This window comes from Aspergillus homomorphus (assembly GCF_003184865.1).
Source record: "Aspergillus homomorphus CBS 101889 unplaced genomic scaffold BO97scaffold_29, whole genome shotgun sequence".
Lineage (NCBI taxonomy): Eukaryota > Fungi > Ascomycota > Eurotiomycetes > Eurotiales > Aspergillaceae > Aspergillus > Aspergillus homomorphus.
The window spans coordinates 248,207-267,654 of record NW_020291915.1 but is presented as its reverse complement, the minus strand read 5'-3'; the positions used below and the strand labels follow the sequence as shown (position 1 = coordinate 267,654).

At 50.0% G+C, this 19,448-nt stretch overlaps 5 protein-coding genes across 5 annotated transcripts; 1 reads left to right on the top strand and 4 right to left on the bottom strand.

The window, feature by feature from the left end:
* Nucleotides 1–5: 5 nt before the first annotated feature.
* On the bottom strand, nucleotides 6–1,840 carry BO97DRAFT_394269 (uncharacterized protein). Its single transcript, XM_025693968.1, has 4 exons — nucleotides 1,771–1,840; nucleotides 1,263–1,643; nucleotides 601–1,187; nucleotides 6–521 (listed from the first exon to the last, which is right to left on the bottom strand). Exons 2-4 carry the CDS (start codon nucleotides 1,551–1,553, stop codon nucleotides 125–127), a joined length of 1,275 nt encoding a protein of 424 aa, XP_025549638.1. The 5' UTR covers nucleotides 1,554–1,643; nucleotides 1,771–1,840; the 3' UTR covers nucleotides 6–124.
* An 880-nt stretch (nucleotides 1,841–2,720) lies between these two features.
* Nucleotides 2,721–4,464, bottom strand: BO97DRAFT_349312 (uncharacterized protein; the record flags this gene model as incomplete). Its single annotated transcript, XM_025691914.1, has 4 exons — nucleotides 2,721–2,858; nucleotides 2,917–3,679; nucleotides 3,739–3,962; nucleotides 4,066–4,464. The coding sequence occupies 4 exons, from the start codon at nucleotides 4,462–4,464 to the stop codon at nucleotides 2,721–2,723; spliced, it is 1,524 nt and encodes a 507-aa protein (XP_025549637.1).
* Nucleotides 4,465–6,894: 2,430 nt separating this feature from the next.
* On the top strand, nucleotides 6,895–10,449 carry BO97DRAFT_416011 (uncharacterized protein; the record flags this gene model as incomplete). The annotated part of the gene is made up of 5 exons (XM_025696420.1): nucleotides 6,895–7,864; nucleotides 8,657–8,820; nucleotides 8,855–9,317; nucleotides 9,350–9,654; nucleotides 9,721–10,449. 5 exons carry the CDS (start codon nucleotides 6,895–6,897, stop codon nucleotides 10,447–10,449), a joined length of 2,631 nt encoding a protein of 876 aa, XP_025549636.1.
* A 2,701-nt stretch (nucleotides 10,450–13,150) lies between these two features.
* On the bottom strand, nucleotides 13,151–13,498 carry BO97DRAFT_426492 (uncharacterized protein; the record flags this gene model as incomplete). Its single annotated transcript, XM_025697130.1, has 3 exons — nucleotides 13,151–13,173; nucleotides 13,228–13,310; nucleotides 13,368–13,498. 3 exons carry the CDS (start codon nucleotides 13,496–13,498, stop codon nucleotides 13,151–13,153), a joined length of 237 nt encoding a protein of 78 aa, XP_025549635.1.
* A 502-nt stretch (nucleotides 13,499–14,000) lies between these two features.
* Nucleotides 14,001–18,700, bottom strand: pmcA (putative P-type calcium ATPase). Its single transcript, XM_025690015.1, has 2 exons — nucleotides 15,536–18,700; nucleotides 14,001–15,475 (listed from the first exon to the last, which is right to left on the bottom strand). Exons 1-2 carry the CDS (start codon nucleotides 18,554–18,556, stop codon nucleotides 14,186–14,188), a joined length of 4,311 nt encoding a protein of 1,436 aa, XP_025549634.1. The 5' UTR covers nucleotides 18,557–18,700; the 3' UTR covers nucleotides 14,001–14,185.
* Nucleotides 18,701–19,448: the final 748 nt, after the last annotated feature.

Sequence of the window (19,448 nt, the reverse complement as noted above, 5' to 3'; positions counted from 1 at the left end):
ACATTGTCAATCTAACTCAAATGATCTCGTCAGCGCTACCCTAGAAAGTTTGACGTGATGATGGTAGATTTAGGTTTGCGATTGATGCTGTCGTGATATCATCAGACTCACTAGCCTAAGTCTGTCAGATAAAAGGACATTGTCCCCTGCGGGAGGACTCCAACTCCTTCGTGATCTGCTCCATATCCTTTCGCCCCCGGCCTTCAAAGTACTCTGGACCAACATCAGGTATGTAGTACCCTTGTGGGTAATATTTACGACCTTCGTCGCCTGGCAGAGGCCTGCCAAACGCCCAGGTCAACCAGGCAATTGGCCCCCAACGGTTCCGCAACGTCGGTTTCGCGTAGTAGGGTGCCGCATCCCACTCGGTGGAGAAAATGCGGCCATGCTCGTCTTCATCGGTGAAGGTCCGATATCGCAGTACATAAGGCCGGGGAAGAGCGAGGTAACGCATGGCAAACCGGCGCACAGACAACAAAACCGAGAAGACCCGAGCATATGCTGCAGGGGGCGGGTCGTACCTACAGACTCAGCCGGTTAGTTATGTTGCTCAAATCATTGTCGAGCTGGTGCTACACAAGAACCAGGCATTGCACCTACAGCATAGCTTTTCGCAAACGATCATCCATCATGTAAGACACGAATTTCAACCCGACATGCTTGAATGCTGCTGGAACCATGTATAACAGCACCTCTGTGGTCTGGTCGGCCGTTTCTCGATTTTTGATATGGGGTATCATGCATCTGGTTTCATACGCGTCGCTCCAAGCCATCGCCTCCTCCAACCAGTGAAGACCATCCTTGAATCCCTTCTTTCCTGATGGCAAGACATCATAACTAATGCTCAGGTTGTCGCCAACGCTCTTCCAGAAAGTACCAATTGCACACTTTTCCATGTCGGTCGCGCTCCGCCATTCGTATCTCTCCAAGAACCGGATTGGCTGCACAGCGAACAGCGCGAGAGTGTACAGCATGTCATCCTCGAGGATCTTGCCTGAGGCGCGATACCCACTGTGCATCCAGCGGGTGCGCGCAATAGAAGTCCGAGCACGTCGCGACGACGGGGAATTGCCAATGAACTCCTGGATCAAGACAACGGTGTCCGCGTAGCGCTTCAGCGATGTCTCCGGCTTGGAGAACTGCGCCGTGGCTGCAAGGAGTTTAGAGATGGACGGTATGCCATAGGTCTGAAGTGGTGTCAGTGGACAGCAGTGGACAGCAGAAAGTTACGAAAATGGGAAAGTATAGAAATGGAAACTGACTCGAAAGAGGGCGAACTGGAGTGACTTGAGGTAGAAAAACGGAAATTCCAACTCTAGCATGGCTTTCTGGATCGCCCAAGCATCGTCATCAGTCATGCGAGCGAAGGACTCTCGAGTGGGATAGTTGTATCTTGTGTGCATCCATTTCACCCGGCGAAACCGAAGAAGGCTAGCTAAGATCACATATGAAGTAGTGGCGAGCACAAAGTACGTCACATATTGTTGAACTGCAGCTTCGGGGGAAAACAGCGATGCTCCCTTCCCTCCGGAGTGCTCCGTGCCATTTGCCATCAGCTCTCTGCGTTCGATTTGATGCCTTTGTTCGATGACCGCAGTAAGTCAGTATGATCTTTGATTGATCGGTGGCTTTTTGAGGCACTACTGAAACGTCAAGGTCAGCAATGGAAATGGGGATCGTTGCAGAAATTGGTAAAAGTGTTAGGACTGAAGGGCCAGGCCGGACCATCTGCACAATCTGGCTTCAGATAGTCACCATCCTCAAACTCACCTACTTTGACTTCAACAAATTTTGAAGGGGGGGAAGTCAACACCAGTGCTGCAGGTGAGTGTAAACTCATACCAGGCTAGAGGAACAAGTGGAACGGATATCCGAGCGGGGGGACCCGATAGATTATTTGGGGTGGAGAACCGGGGTCACGGGTCGCGGAGGGAGAATCTCGAAAACCACCCCCGCATCTACGTTTTGGATTGGTCGATTTCCCGGGAGGATCTGCGGGCATCATATCGATCCTTCACTTCAGGGCGGTGAGGTAAGCTCTTCGAAGTGCGATCCCGATGCTGCTGTATGCATCACCTTTGTCAAGATGCAGATGAGGGTTATCGTCTAGTGAAACATTTTCTATCCGTTCTCTATTCGCAGAGCTCTCAACATCTCAATCAATGCCCCCACTGGATGTATTCCAGTGAAAGTGCCTAAGACAGCCCAAGCTCTTGAAATGACGAATAGGAGATACTACTACCAGCTGCTCTTATCACACCAGTACGAGCGATTCTTTCATTCTCTGCCGTCAGCGATCTTCTCGATCTCCAAGCCACTAGAGATGATTCTGCTGCACTGAGACGCATGCAGTGGCATGCATGACCTACTGCTCGCTTATCGCGCGTGCCATTTCTGGAGTAATCTCATTCGTCACTTCTCCAAGATCCACGAGGCTTTCTGCCCTGAAGCAAAGCGATAATAATCTCCGTTTATGGTCTAGAGGCGCATACCGCAGACTTCTGTCGGCAGATGTACCTGCTGACTGATTTGACTCTACATACATGCTTCTTAATTTCACTATCCAGGGTCATCGATCCGGTAATCTATGCACACCGAAAAAACGATAGAGAGATGTACTAATCTTGCTTACAATCAACCAGCCACGGGTTCGATATATGCCATTCTCACGTCCAACAAAGACGACAAAGACTGTAATCTGGCCGTCGATCATTACGTGCTCAGCGACCAATGAATCTGACCTCAAGCAGCCTCAAGGGCGGGAAAGCTAGCGCGGCGAAGCCCATTCCGAGCCAAATGCCCAGATCGCATCCCTCCGCGATCGTAGCCGCAACGGGGCCTGTGAAATACGTTTGATCCTAGTACCAGGTCAGTGGGCCCATGATTCTGTGAGCAGAAGCGCACAGAGTGACCTACCATGCCAACGATAGCTCCTATCCAACCGATTAGAAAAGCAATACTGGCTGCGATGCCAACAGGAAGCCTCGACCGATCGTTCCATGCGTCCCAGTCATACCCTCGGCGTCGATTGAAAATCTGGTCTTCTTCCACCACGATGGTGAACCAGATAATGGCCCAATATCCGATCAGTGGCAAAACACTCCTGAAGATATCGTATAAGGAATCCCGGCCGCCAATGGCACAGGAGGCGTACACTAGCGTGCTGGCGGTGGTGAACACTGGGCGCGGAAACCTGCGCCACACGTTCCCGAGCATCTGGAAGTTCATCCCAGTCGAGTACGAAGCCGGCGCGTTGTTGGACACGATCGTCAGGACGTTGACCACGGCACACAGCCTCCCCAGCGGTCCCAGTCGATCATATCCCGCCATCAACAGACTTCCTGGTGTGCCATCATAGATTGAACTCCACTTGGCACTATGTGCCACCCCGCTTCCCAGTCCGGCACCGAGCAGAAGGGTAATGGTGAACGCGAGGCTTGCGGCGATAGTAGTTACCGTCCAGATCTTCCATCGCTTGATATCGGGAGAATAATAGACGTGATAGTCGGCAGCGACAGGAACCCAGGATAGCGGAATCGACAGACATAGCGAGAAAAACGCCAGCCGTTTGGCGTTGACTTGCGCGGTGGACCCAACCGACGGGCTATCGAAGTCGAATTGTGGGCCAGCCGACCCGGTGAGGAGAGAGAAGACAATCAACTGTGGAAACCAGGCATACCTTGGATCACAACCATGAATGTCAGTTCTCGAATAAGATCAAGGGCAGTCAATCCATACCTTTCATAGTACTGGAATATTTGCATCCCGAACGTGGCCATCGTCCAACTCGCCAACGCCACGATGATGATCCCAACTATCACCGACAGACCCCCTCCTGATATCTTGGACAGTAGCTGACCTCCTACAGTCGCGCTCATCATCCCAGTGCCGAGGCACGACATCACATTCAGGATGCAGCATACTTTTGTGGGATAATACCCCATGAAGAACCGGGACACAATCTAGAAGAAGAGAAGCGGTGAGTTGCTTGGACTGATCGTGTGACGGGGTATAGGCGTGAGAGCGATAGAGAAAGAGCCTAGTATGTGGAAAAGATAAGCCTACCAGTGTGCGATTCCCACTTCGCGGACCCCAGGTGCTCATGTATCCAATTGCCAGGCCCCCGAGAAGGGTGCTGAATATTACGCACAGCGCACAATCGGTGAAGCTCAGCTTCATGACCAGCGTTCCCAGCGATCCGGTTACCGTGTTGTTGATGGCCATACCCATGCTTAGCCATGTAAGGAACATTTCAAACGACGTAAACTTGGTGTTCTTCATCCTCTCCTCGATGGGCACTGGCTCGACCCCGCGAGTTTCAAGCCCTTTGATGCCCCTCGCCCATCGTTGATATCTCGACTCACGGTTGACTAGGAATGGACTTTCGGTTCCGGACTCTTCGTGTGTCACTGTTACACTCTGCAGAGAAGAGCATCCTCCCTGCTTCTCGATCCCGGGTTCCATTTAGCTCGTGGGTTACCTCTGGTGCGAAGGGATGCCGTCCTCGCACAGGTGCTTTTTGCTATTCCGCAGCAACAACAATCCGGATACAGTCAGGACCAACCCTTGTATATATGTAATCCTCGGAGACAATCAACGATCAGAAGCCAAATCAACAGCAGGTACAGCAGGCGGGTGCAACTTCACGTTTCCTCGGCAGGTTACTGGACTGACATCACCCTTCGCCCTTGGTCGTGCAACCACGGCCGCGCTACTTTCTCTATCGGCATTCCACAGCCTTCCAGTAGAGCTAGGGCCCTGTCGTCGCCCTCCTGGCCTGATCGGAATCGCGTTGCACCGCTGACCCAGCTCTTTTCCCCCGATGGACCAAGGGGCAGGTATCCATTAGCATAAAAAACCGGGGAAGAGACGACCCTCGAGTCCATTCTTCGCATTGTCACTAAGATTGGATGTCACCCTTCTCTTTTCCTTTCAGATATCATAGGCTGAATGTGTTTTTCGCACGGCTAAGTCATGTGGCTGGAAGCACCACATGCCATTGCTGATATTGCCATTTTAAGCTCTGCTATGCATTCCGGAGAATGCCCCAACCATGTAAGGGGAAGAGCCATTACACGGTGACCCAGGATAAGGAACAAACCTGTTTGACTTTCTAGCAGGGGCTAGTCACCTCGTGGACGATCATCAATTGCCTAATCGTGGGGTAAACAGAGATTTGGCTGATCATGAAACAAAGTCTCGGGGTATGTGTGAATGAGCTCATGGTTTTTCTGAAAGCTCTCTCGACGACTCATACGTGCTCTGACGTATTGGTTCGAATATCGTCTACCATCTGCCGCCCAAGATCCAAGCAAGGTAGTTGACCCAGCGAGGCCAGGCGACAGATACGCCATCTTAGCTGACTAGCGCATGGGAAACCTGTATACTGATGTGAACTCGCCAAGCCCGTTGGCTACGAGTAAGTGTTCCGAGGATGTATTCGTATCCTTGTTCTGGGAAATGGGTCGTGTGTCTCCGTCATTGCTCGCAGATGCTTTCGTGTTTCTGGTATTTTCTCCCCGTCAGGAGCATCCCTAACTTCGACCCTCTCCCCCAATGATTCTCGGCTATACCAAACATTCTGAAGCAAGTTAAGTCCGGTCAACCTATGGTGACACATCTAACGATAGCTAAACGTGCAACATTAAGGGGCACCGATAGAGAGACTTTGCTTTTGATCGAAGGTAGCCTATGTTTGTCTTTTCACTCTGCTTGGTAAGGGAATGAATGGGTATGTGCATAGACTCCGAGTACGTGAGCATCTCTGAGCGCAATCGATGACATGGCGTGCGGCGAACGAGATCGCAGAACTTTTGACAATTAGCTCAGACGAATCACGTTATAACATACAAGGCAAGTTTGCTGTGTATACTGTATATGGGATTGGCCGATTTCGTTAATATGCTGCACGGACTTTGTACTTTATATGTATCAAGTACAGTCAGACATTACAGAGTCAAGCCCAGAAGGATATATTATTGACTAAGAGCTAAAAAGAATATCTGTAGAAAAGTATAACTTGGGTAAGACCTAGCTTACACTGGGTTATGTGCCTATTTAGTGATGGGAATGTCCGTGACGATGTGTAGGGTGATGATGCGAAGTAGGCTCGCGCTTGATGATTACAGAGGGAGACTCTTCAGATCATTGTGCCTAAAAGATTTATTGTCAGTAACGTGGTTACCAGCAGGGATAAGAGGATAGACAAGAAAAAAGGGTTAGGAAACCCACTGCAAATAGAGACGGAGTCGGGATTCCGGAGGAGGCAGAGGGAAGAGCAATTGACGAGACCGGCGAGACTGCTGCTGGCCATTGACAGCTTTCAGACACAAATAGCGGATTATAGTCCTTGGAGACGGGCTGCTCGCGGTGGTGGTGAAACCGAAGCACTGAATCCAAGAGCTAGTAGTGTAGCAAGGCCTAGGACACGAAAGATCACGGTTGGGGATAGAGGCGATAAGAAGAACCTTGAGACAGCGGAATAAGGTGGGAGAGGCTTCATATGTGATTAAAGCTCTAGCAATCAGAAAGGGGCTGAGATGTGCAGCAAATTCCTCGGGCAATCCTCTTTCAATCTGGTAATGTGTCATGGACATGTTCAATTTGATTCTCTAGTTTGTAGATGCATATAGTACACCACTAGTATTACTAGTATATACAGACAGTATTTGGGATCCAGGCACTAGTGTGAGAAAGGAGGGTATCAGACGCTCAAGCGTAAGTCCCTTGATTCTTTCAATCTTTCCAATAGTCTCAATTAGTCTTCTCTTGGCGTTATCTTCGCTTGCAGGCCCTTTTCAAAAAAATCTAAGACAGCAACATTTGGATCATGTTACACGTTCATCATCAGCTTTTTACTTCCGATTATACCTGAATTGCTCTTTCATCCCAAATATGGACCCCTTCAGCACCCTACCCTATGAGCTCCTATCTTCAATCAGCGAGGAAGCTGCTGATTGGGCTGGGCTTGACAGTCTGATTCAAGTTTCGCCACGCATCGCCGCACTGTTCACCCCGGAGGAAGGTTTGGATCAAGCTCACCCCGATGCTATAAATCTTGTTGAGAACATCCTGCGTACAAACCCAGTGATGAGCTATCAACTACACCAGTTTTTCCGGATATGTGCGGATCTCCGGCGCCCTTCCTTCTCCTCTGGATGCAACCTGACTCTAGCCGAGTTTATGGCGCAGGATTATTTATCACCTTTGAGCCCTACCTCTATAACCGGTACTATACTGCGGGATATGGTCCGGGTTGCAGCTAATATCCAGCGACTGGCCTGCGCCTGCCTAACCACCTTTCTGGCACGCGTTCGAGCGGTGCAACCGAGAAGCTATGGTCGGGATACGGCCGGGAAGTTGAAGGGGGGAGAACCATATCCACAGCGAGAAGCCGGCCCCCCGTCTTGGGTGGAGGAGTACCGTGTTTATCGGGCTCTGTGGCATTTGCAGCTGTATTCAGATGTATGGAATGTTTCTCTCCAGCTAGACTGGCCGATTAACGAGCTCCATCTCTATCTACGCACTTCAGGCTTTCCTGTCCCTACAGAAAAGCCTAAGAAAGGTGTGATACGCGGAGGAGAACCTACAGGTGATGAAATGCGCGCAGTATCAGAGTGTCTCCAGGATATTTGTACTCATCCGAATTTGTCGGACCCACTGGTTGCAGCTGCCGACACCTTCTACCTGCGATTCTGGCTAGAGTTGCCCAACGCATTATCTCTTGGACGTCACGATTCTCTAATCTGTGACTTCAGGGCTTGGAGTCCTCCACCCCTACCACCTTCTGAGGAGGACACGTGCAAGCCTGTTGCGGGGCTATGGGCCAACACTATTTCTGCTACGGAGGGACGCAATCTCCCCGGTATGTGGCAGATGCTACCAACATGCGAGGCCTTTGGACGTCGAGCTCTATTCCAAACATGTTCCTTGCTAGATTCCCGACCACTGTTAGCACTGGGAATGGTATTCTGGGACTATTGGAGGCTCTATAATCTTGGTCTTATGTCTGCACAACGTAGTGATGAGGGCGATGGGAATTCTCAGGTCGTGAGAGCTCCTGATGGGACCGAGGTCCCGGTGGGTTTTAACCCAAGCTTCAGGACGTCAGATGAACTACAATACCGGTGGTCTGAATTTGCTGCAGCTCGTTTAGTGCAGGAGAAGCAAGAGGCGCAGGAGGCAAGGATTTAGTTCTGTAACTCAATGAGTCAGGATTTGATCCGTGGGAGCTATTCAATTATCCCACTCGCCTGGCATTGTAAAATGAGTGATAAGAGGTATTCATATTACGAAATCAATTTTGATAACATTGTTTTTCCGAGACACTGTTTAGTCTTTCAAAGAAGTTCAAGAGACACCCTACCTCACAATCAATACGCGCATTCCATCGGCCTTTCTGGTAGCTCATGAACGCAGAGCTGCTAGGTTCTTTAACTGGAAAATCATATGATACCAATCCTTTCCATCACTATGACCTGTGGTCCTCCAGACTGTAACCTGCACTGGCCTTTTAGGTTTCCTTCCATCCATAAATTGTTGCTTGTGGTTAATGAGGAGCCAACCAATCCCGCCGCCATTTGGGGTTCCAAGAAGCGCAAGCCCATCTCGATTGATGTACTCTCCTGATTTGGTCTGCTTGCTACTGATCTTGAAGGTAGTTCCGGGCCAAACAGGAGGGGGGCCGCCGCAGACTTCGTGGATAATGGCTTTGGTATTGTCATTGACCACGTGGATACGCACGACATACTGGAGTGCAACGACGGCAATACCACGGTCAACACCATCAGTCAACTTCAGATTGAGGTTCTTCCCACCGAGGTAATGGAGGACCAAATCTTCTTCTCAGCCCTAGGATGCCAACTACAGTCGGCTGTGCAGCTTTACATGCAACTATGGATATTGTTCTGAAGGCGCATGTGCCACAGTCAGCTCGCCATTGACTATTCCCAGCACCTCCCCCTTCACTCCTTTCGCCTGCGTGGCCGGAACAGGGGAAGACGACCTTGAAGGGTTGTGTTCCTACTCCTGCAATTTTGGTTACTGTCCGATTCATTCAGGCACGTGTACGACAGAGGGGGTGTTGGTCGACGCTCCGGCGGCCAACTCTAGTCTTACGGGGGTTCCAGTGTCCACTGTCGTTTACAACCAGTATCACGGCTTATGCGATTTCGCGTGTAGTCGAGGATATTGTCCTGATAGTGCCTGTGAGCTGCGCTCCACTGTGGACTCTTCCACTGGTTCGACTGGACATAATTCCTCCAGCTCGTCCTCGGCGTCTAATGTCTCTAACGACACTACAATTGACTTACCACCGAGTAGGTTTGTCCAATTCGAATGTTGAGTGCAGGCCGACTAACGTTGAGATATCTGAATCAAGTCCAGGTAACCGGCTGGGAATTCTCGGCTGTGGTGATCAGCGGATCTACTGATAGTCAAGTTACCGTTCATCCCACGCCTCGTCTTCCCCCAAGTACAGTAATCATCACGGATGATCCCAACCCTCTGGATCAAAGCTCTGTTACGCATACCCCGCGGACGCGCACAGTCATCATTCCACCTTACCCCTGGGATACTAGGGCCTACGGCAAGGACAGCAGCGACGACGACCTCATAGTTCCCAAGCCCCCGACCATCACCGTTGCCGATAGTCCCGTGAGCCCCAAGTGCACAACCGACTGTGGGAAACTGTATAGCAATCACTTTTGCGGCTGTTTGTAGGCTTGTAGTGGAATCAGGTTTATCTACAGCGACATCGACACCGACGATGACAACAATACCGGTAGCACAACTGACAACGAAGACTCCGGTCCAGACAAAGGGTTCAACAGTAATGAAAATCCAGATAACGACAACAATGACGACGAAGATAATAATAGCAGAATTGATTTTAGATTGGGGGGCATCAACATCAACGGCAACTCGCCAGACCCCAATACCAATAATGAAGACTCGAATAAGAGTCAGACCTCCAAGGCTACTTCTACCTCCACCTGTACCCGCCAGACATTCACTGATACTTGGATCTCGTGCACATCGCTTAGCTCTACCTCAACCTCCTGCACGACCACTAGCACCCTCGTCGAGATCAGCTGCTCCGTCACGGCCACCACTATGACGACGATTGTCACCGGCGACAGCTGTCCCTTTATTATCCCCAACAACGACCAGGGTAGCGAAGGTGGGCCCCTGGCCGACAGCGCCTGGTCCAGTATCACAGACTACTCCTCAGGGTGGTACACGTATCTGGGGTACACCGCCGACCCAGCCAAAACCGCCTCGACCACCACGGCGCGTAAAACCAGTACTAGCACTACAACTACAACCACGACCACCGCGGCCGCTTTAATATCTACTAATACCAAGCTTCTAACCTACAGTAAGAAGTCCTCCAAGGCTTTATTCCTCCGCGAGGAGGTGGGAAACAACAAACACACCTACATCTATTAGGGTCTGGATTACGAGTACCCCGGTCTCGCACAGAGTAGTTGCCCGCGCGAGACTATCTAGTCCCGCAGCGTGATTACCGGCACCAGGAGGCCTACTAGTCTAACCGGAATCACGATGTTCGACGATACTTACTCGCTCACGGCTAAGTACGTGAATATTGACCCTATAAAGGAATAGACAGTCGGGACGCTCTTATACAATAAATATACCAACGCGACCTGTAAGTATAAGAAGATTAGTGAAATATATGAGACTGGCCAGATCACAGGGACCTATATCTTGTCTTTTTACTGGTGAAAAGCAGCCTGCCTCTTATTTGGGGATACTGTAGGTTGGATCCATGAAGATATGGAAACGGAAACAATCTCTCCTTTTCTTTCTAATACATAATGCATTGAAGGGAACTATATACCACACTCTAGTCTTCATAATACCATCTAAAAGAGTTAGATATATCCTATTATAAGTTTGTAATATCTCTTATTCCCGGTATAAAGAGAAAGCTTGAAGCACTGAAACGCTTTCACAGTTAGTTATTGTTCTGGTGATACTCTTTATCCTGCTATGTTCAAGGGCTACTGATGTATGAAACATATCGCTAACATGTAGAAAAATACGATAAGTACTCAGGTCTAAGGAAATGAGCTACTTGGCGCCTGCGAGATCACAATGGCTGAGCTTGTTACTGGAAACAGCTGGCTATCTGGAGACTGCAATACCGCTCTGTTCGCGAGAATTGGTAAACACTTATTCGACATGGTAAGATCGAAGCGATCGAAGGGTTATCACTTCCAAATCCGGAAAACAAGGTTCAGTTTTATCTTTGTGTTGGACGTGCTATCTAAAGAGCAAGATTATTCACAACTATTTAAACCAATGTAATTCATCGAGAGAAAAGTGTGTATATATTCCAAACATAATATGCATCAAGCACATACGACCACAGGGTGTGGAAAACAGGGCTTCCCGTCCGCTCAGCCGTACTTAAGCCACACGCCGGGAGGTTAGTAGTTGGGTGGGTGACCACCAGCGAATCCCTTCTGTTGTATGTTTTTGCCTTGATTATCTTTTTGAGTGGTTTGGAGAAATGCTATTGTTACTCTATCTGCGCATCTATTACCCTCCAGTGCGGACCTCGCCTGTCCCTGTCGCCGTAGTATCACACATCTTGCCGAGCGCGCAGTTTACATTACCGTTAGCTCGACGAATGCGACGACTACAGCATCGGCAATATACACTGATACCGCAACTACAATTTAAAACTGCTGCGACCACCGGACCGACTCGAACCGATGTAGCAGTTCAATGCCAACTATAGCACGTGGTCATACCTGTGCCCCAAATCGAGAATTGCATTTAGCATTACTCCAACTCCGCTCTATCAGTGTGACCCCAGCATTGACACCATTTGTGCCAGTCTCTGGCTGGGATATGCACAACGTTTAAAGGAGCCGACCTTATCTGCTACTATCTCTATCCGGAGTGCCTCGACGCAGGCAGGAATCGTAATGCAATTGTGATAACCTCCCTATTGTGGTTAGCGGAGACTCGTGCACTGAGCTCAGAACTACATTAGCATCACGTTTGCACAGCTGTATGAGTGGGACTCCTGCGAATGGATCGAGTTACCAAACTTTAGAGATCGGATATGCTGTTTGCGTGGGCGTTTCTGTGTTAGGCAGTCGATCTTCAGGCTTTAAAAATGAGTTCTGGCGGGAAATCATTATTCAATCAAGATTATCGACGCAGTATTATATAGGGATGTCAGTCAGGAGAAAGGGTGCCTTAGGCTTTCTACAGCCTTACGACTATCTTAGGGCTTGCGGGGTAGGGTTAATCATATAGATGTCACCTCCTTCACTCGTTTCCATTTCGAGCTCAACTTCCCTCCCATCTTTGCCAGCCTGAACGACCGGTGCCCAGTCTCCAAACCTATCTGTACCCGGCACAACTGTTCCATCAAACAAACTCACCCACATAATCAAATCCGCCTGCTTGCCCCGCCACGGCTCCGGCTTATATTATAGAACTATGTTCTTAGCAACTAATATAATACTCTTAATTTATATAATATAATGCATATTTCTTCTCTATAAACTAGATGGGTCATCGAGAGAAAGCTTGCTGAATGGGAGTTCTTTGGTGGTGCTTGCCATGTTGTCAGCCCCAGAGTTCCAGTGGTAGAGGTGCGGGTATATGGTTGAGTCTCAAACATCAAGTTATCTCTCTACAGGCGGGGTCGAGATGCTCTTATCAGCTCAGGGAATCTCAGATGACGGGGCCTCGAATGATTGGTGTCAGATGCTTTAGAAAAGGACTGTTTTTTGCTAAGCGGCTGGGGTTCAATTACTTGTGCCATCCCTGTATACAGTTACATGATCATGTTCTCGCTGCATTAACGCGACGCAGCTTCTATATAACCAGCTATACTTCGGGCTCGAGTCGGTAGGTCGAACTGCATTGAATCTGATCTAATTTAGTCGCTCATAGCGCCCTTTGACAGACACATCCGGGTAAATCTGGCAGGATTACGCATCTGAGCCCTTTTATATTGCTTAACGAACAAGATGATCTACTATTCTTGAACTTCACCGTTGTAAAGAACAACCTTCCTGCTGTACTGCTCTTTAGGTCCCTTGGTGATTATATCAAATAAGCTGTGTAGAGATTTATTGATAGAGTCCAGTGCTGAGTCTAGATCCTACCCTTTCACAGCACTGTTTCCTATATCGGTCTGAACCTAGTCTATATATAGTATAAAGGCGTTAAACCACTGACCTTCAGAATTGATTCGAACAGCGTACCACGGAAGCATGGGCTTGGAAGCTCCGTAGGCTGCACTCGGGACGGGAGGCTGGCGACTAAAGAACAGATCAGCATGAATCAAGCCGACGGGAATTAGAATGAGTATGTCTCACCCTAGACCTCCAGCTCCAGACCCCATGATGGCGAAAACAGGATTGGTGATCGACTTCTCGAGCAGAGAACGAGTGGCTTGGTAGAGGGACACAACGCTCAAGACGTTCACCTCCAGGTGCTCGACGATCATAGAGCCATCGAAATTCGAAGAAGCCCAATGAGGGGTGCCATTTGAGATTGAGCTGTGCTGTCCCGGACTGTATACTTTAAATGATAATTAAGATAGATTATCTTCCTTGAAGTATCTCTCCTTATATCAGTATAATTTCACAGCAGGAATAATATAACTTCTGACTAAACTAGAATAAGTATATACTTGGTTTTTCATAATAGACTTAGTTTCAAGTAAAGATCTATAAAGATTTATGGTCTTTATATTGGGATAAGAGATATTAAAAATATATAAACTTAGAATTTTTTTTCGCCCGAGTCGCCGCCCAATCCCCATGCGAGAGAGCAAGCAAGAAGAAAGAGTGTCTAATAATCGAGCCAAGCGAAAAGCGCAGACAGCCAATCCCTTTTATAGTAAGCCACGTACGCCAGAACCGAGACACCTCCCCTGGGATATGGATAGAATTGTGAAGACAAGGATGCTATGACACAAACGCGCAAGGCAAGGCTAGAGCAATCTCCTAAAGGAGTGGATCAAAGAAGTTCAAGGATAGCGAAAGAGACAAATTCGATGTGGAGAAGGAGAATCGGGTATGGGGAAAAGGAAATAAGTATACATTTTCGGCAATAAACCGAGCATCGAAGTCATTGGGACAGAATAGAATCGCGGAAACTAGTATTGCATAAGTGGTATAGCGCGAGACGCTTAGACATGGCTTTGGCTGGATTGCGATTGGCGCGACGTAGACCGTCTGCTACGGCTAGATGGCGCACGCTCAGGGGGAACATGATCGAAATGTGGCAGCAGCTCGGGGTTCTGGCTCGGAGGTGTCTTCGAGGTGGCCTTGAAGTTGCCCAAGATCCGGTCATCCGCGGCGGTATCCGGGTGAATCTCGATACCATTTTGCTTGTCTAGACCTCCGTGAGGTGTATCGGCCTGGATCTTGAAAGGCTCTCCTTCTCCCTGTGTTCGTTCAATCGGAGACCAGCCTGCAATACTGCCTGCCACAACACCGGCCATAGCAGCCGCCGGCCCAAATGCTGAGTTAGAGCGAGACCGGGTTCGTCGTCTTGACCGAGACTCCGGAGTCGCCGGTATGGGCGGAGTGCTATCGCTGTTGTTCTCCACAGGTGTTCCAGGAATCGAGTTTTCCCGGGACCTGGATGACCGTGATCCGCTTCGCGATCTGGGAAGGAGTTCTTCGGGGTGCTGTAGTTTGTGCTTCAAGTGCCGGAGACGACCTCCGCGAACAGTCTTGAGGAACTTCAACTGGTCACGGATCTCTTCCAGGGCGGGATTCCACTCGAAGCGGCGATCCTCGTCGGAAACCCAGAGTTCAGGTCCCTTCTTGCGGTGCCAGAAGGTTGGAATGAGCTTGGCAATGAGAGCATCTGGTATCAAGCGAATGATCACGCCGACCGGAAGAGAAATGACTCCCAGGACGAGAGAGACACCCCACTGAGCGCCATTGAGCCGCTGGACTGAGAATGCCTGACCACCCACGAAGATAATCAGGACCTGTCCTCCAATGATGATCAATTGAATTCCGATGAACCATGCATTTCGCAACATTCCCTCGAAAATGTTGAAGTGATTATCAAGACGGCGAGAATTCCACTGGTTGAAAATTTGCATCCATACGAACGTGTTGAACACGACCGTTTGCATATGCGAAGTGTCCTTCTCTGAATGATAATGGAAGATCGAATTTCCGGCAAAGTTCAAGACTAGGGTGACAACCAATTGATAAATACTCTGTCCAATGATCATCTTCCACATAGTTGGAGTGATGAGAGGCGCCGATTTAGGCTCGGGTCTGCGGTCGAGAACGTGTGGAGAAGGGGGATCCGTTGCCAGAGCGAGAGCAGCGAAAGTGTCCATGATAAGGTTGACCCAGAGAAGCTGCACCGCCGTCAAAACCGACTCTTCCTCTCCGCTTGCGACGGCCGAGATGAATGTGAGAAGGACCGCTGTCACGTTGACAGTGAGTTGGAACTGGTCATAGTTAGCTTTGCTTGAAATATTTCACCTTACTAGGTCAAGAGGGTACTTTACCTGCAAGAACTTCTTGACAGCATCGTTGACAGTCCTACCCCACGCCATAGCCTTGATGATGGAGGTAAAGTTGTCGTCCATGAGAATAATGTCGGAAGCTTCCTTCGCGACTTCAGTGCCAGAGATACCCATGGAGAAACCAACATCGGCAGTCTTGAGAGCCTGTGCATCATTGGTACCATCACCTGTCACGGCAACCGTTTCACCCAGCTTCTTGAGTTGAGCAACCAAGATCTTTTTGTCATCGGGACTCGATCGTGCTAGTACCTGTAAGCGAGGGATGATTTGGGTCATCTGCCGACTGCTCAGTTGACGGAATTTAGGCCCCTCAATGGCGATTCCTCCTGGCGTGAAGATTCCACATTCCTGAGCAATAGCCTTAGCCGTTGTGATGTTGTCTCCAGTCACCATCCGCACGAAAACGCCCGCGCGTTGACATTGATGCACCGATTCTGTTACACCGGGACGCAGAGGGTCCTGGATACCGAAAACGCCAAGAATGACCATATCCTTGAAGACTGCATCGAAGACTGCAAGCGAACGATCTTCTTCCTGGGTGGCTGCGCTTCGCGGAGGCCACTGGTCAAAATCACGGTAGACCAGACCAATGGTCCGTAACGAATGTGAGGCATAATGATCAATGACTTTGTCCAAAACAGACCGGTCCTCATCAGACATAGAAACCTCAGAGAGATCTTGCCTAGCATCACGGACAATCCGAGTCGAGCGGGCCACCAGTATTTCCGATGCACCCTTGACCAACATCCGGTACTTTCCATTCTCCATCTTGACAACCACAGCCATACACTTGCGTTCAGAATCGAAAGGCACCATCTGGGCAATAGTGGCATTGTCCCGTGCTTCACTGACCGAACCCATCCCGAGGTACGTCCGAGCAAATCCCAAGAGTGCTGTCTCGGTCTTAGAGCCGACGAAAGTCGCGGTACCATCCTGCTCTCCTTCGAACGCGGTAGAGTTAAGCACGATCGATTTGACCAACAAATCCTTGGCTGGCGCGGAAAGACTGGAAGCAAATTCTGAGGGAGAGACGGTGGTCACAGGGTCACGGCCTCGGTCATCATCCGCACGGAGAGCCGGTCCTGATGATTTGTCTCCAAAGCGAAGATTCTTTCCCAGGGTGGCAGCCACAGCAGTCATCTTGTTCTCTGTCAACGTGCCTGTTTTATCGGAGCAGATAGTAGTCGCGTTGCCCATAGTTTCACATGCCCTCAAGAGTCGAACAAGGTTGTTGTCCTTGAGCATACGGGTCGTGGCGAAGGCGAGCGCAAGAGTGACCGCCAGTGGTAACCCTTCCGGAACAGCAACGACAATCACAGTCACAGCAACAATGAAGATTTGCAGGAAGGCCTGACCCTTCTCGGATGAGCCTTCCATATCTTTCAGCTGAGCGAGGAACTTGATGAAGAGTACAACGAACAGAAGCAGGCCAGAGGCGAGACCAAGCTTGGCAATGTGTTCAGCGAGTACATTCAACTTCGACTGCAGCGGAGTCGTCTGTCCCTCGTCTTGGAGCGACATCATTGTTTTTCCGAAAGTCGAATTAACACCCACAGCGGTGACCAGAAACGTGCCTACACCTTCAGAAACCTTTGCACCGGAGACGATGAACGGGTCATGCTTCGAAACATTGTCGTGTTGCTCGATGGCGCGGAATACGTCGTGGGCAGGCATCTTCCGGAGAACGTCCGACTCGCCGGTTGCAGATGATTCATCGCATTTGACGTTGTGGCCATCAATAAAGATTCCGTCCACCGGAATCATATCACCTGGTTCCAGATGCATGACATCGCCTACCAAAACATCATGAATTGAGATCTCGGATGTCTTTCCGGAACGAATCACCTTAACAAGGCGGTCATCCTTCTTTTTGTTCAGCTTGACGAATTGACGTTCCTTCTGCCAGTCATTTGCGGCACCCACAATCACAACAATCAGGATAGCCACAATGATTGCAACGCCTTCAACCCATTGCACGCGAGCCTCGTCGCCGGTGGCTGTGACAGATTGATATATGCCAAGCGCAAGCGATATGATGGCAGCTATTGTCAATAGAATCAGCACCTTGTCATTGTATGCAATCCATGCCAACTCTAGGAAACTTTTGGCCTTTCTTTCAGGTAGCTTGTTCTTCCCATAGACACGTATGCGATCTGTGAACGAACTGTCGGAGGGTTTAGCGGAGCTGGTTCCCGTTGGCGTGGGACGCTGAGGTGCCGGAGAAGAAGACTTAGGCGTGGCCTGGGTCGTCTGCGAAGCTGTCGCATCTTCAAAGCTCACAGCACCGTCCAATTCGTCCTCGTCTAAGCTTAAACCACTGCGAGCGTCGGTGCGCAATCCTTTCTCGATTCCTCGAAGTCCGCCTAGAGCATGCAAAGCCCCTAAGCTTTTCGGATTCAGAAGCTTATTCAATTGGCCAGGCGAAAAGGCGAATTTATTATCCTCCACTTCGAACTCAGCTTCTCGGCCCGGGTCGGGCTTCAGGGCATCCTCATCGTTGACTATCGTGTTCTGCGTCAAATCTGTGTTGGATGCATGCGACGCAGTCGGCGCGTATGTATCTCCACCGTACGAACTGGACGATTGATTCGAATCCTGCGACTCCAACGAGTTCCCTCGAGATCTTGTTCCAGGTACAGCCAAATAATTCGAGTTGGACATGGAATCGGCCATCTTCGATGCGGGAGAAGAGAAGTTGTGTGGTGACGTCGGTCGACTTTCGTAGTCTCTGGCTTCGGAGGAAGCAGCCGAGCGAAGGGAGGTAGGCGAGACTCCGCCGCTGTTCAAAAGAGCGCTGGTGTCATGCGTATCGGCATTGTCAGTCGAAATCTGCAGCGAAGGTTGTGGCGGAAGAGGTAATATTTGCACCGGCGGTTGGATTTGATCGTTTGAAGAAGAGGTCACGGCCGACGTGTCAATCGTGATGGTCGGGGCCCGCTCCCGGCGCAGGGGAGTCGACCCTGACTGCCTGGTATCCTGGCCATCGGGTCCGGAGTCTGGCATGATCGTCCAAGGGAGGACACGACCGAGGAAAGTGTGGGTCTTGGAAGCGGAGGGAACAGGACAGGAATGGAAAGGGTTATATTAGTATCAAGTGGAATGCGGTTCGGGAAAGAGAGAATCGGTCGAGCTCTGCGGTGTCATGTATTTCCGACGCCAGGCATTCAAGGGGACGAATCTCATTCCACGGCGCAGGATGAGGGTATTAAGCTCAAGAGTGAATCATGGGAGCCAACGGTCGAACAAGATATCTCATGCGGTCTAGGTGAAACGAGGTCTATCGACTATCGTGATGCGGCCGCAAGACTGGACCGGTCGTGGAATAACGTCTGCGTCTACCGAACCAGCAGTATTTCGATGTACTGTAAGCGCGCCCGAGAGGGTTGTCGAGCAAGCGATTGATGGGGCGGAGGGGACAGGGGAGAGGAGCGAGAGGGCCGTGGGCGCCGGAGATGACCAAATTATCAGGAGCAAAGAGCCAGACCCCGTAGTGTGTATCAGGAGCGCATTCGAGCGGGAAGATTCTCAAACGACGATCTCAACGCCCAGGATTTGATAAATTTGATGGTCACCAGTGAGGCTAGATCAAACTATGGATAAGACCCTAGTTAGCGAGCGTTGGATTCAACGGTCTGGTATCTGAAGAGCTAGACGGACTGGAATCAACAACACAGCAGCTCCGCGGGCACACCGAGATCGGGGGGTCGGGGGAGGGAAGAGACGGCGGGATGAAGAATGAGGAGGGATTGAAGAGAGAGAGAGAGAGAGAGAGAGAGAGCGCGACAGTAGAAGAACAAATGAGGGGATAATTAGGATTGGGTATAAACAGGGCGAACGAGGGCTGGTTGGCGAGGAAGAGAGGGACGGGGAGGGAGGGAGGGAGGGAGGAGAGGGA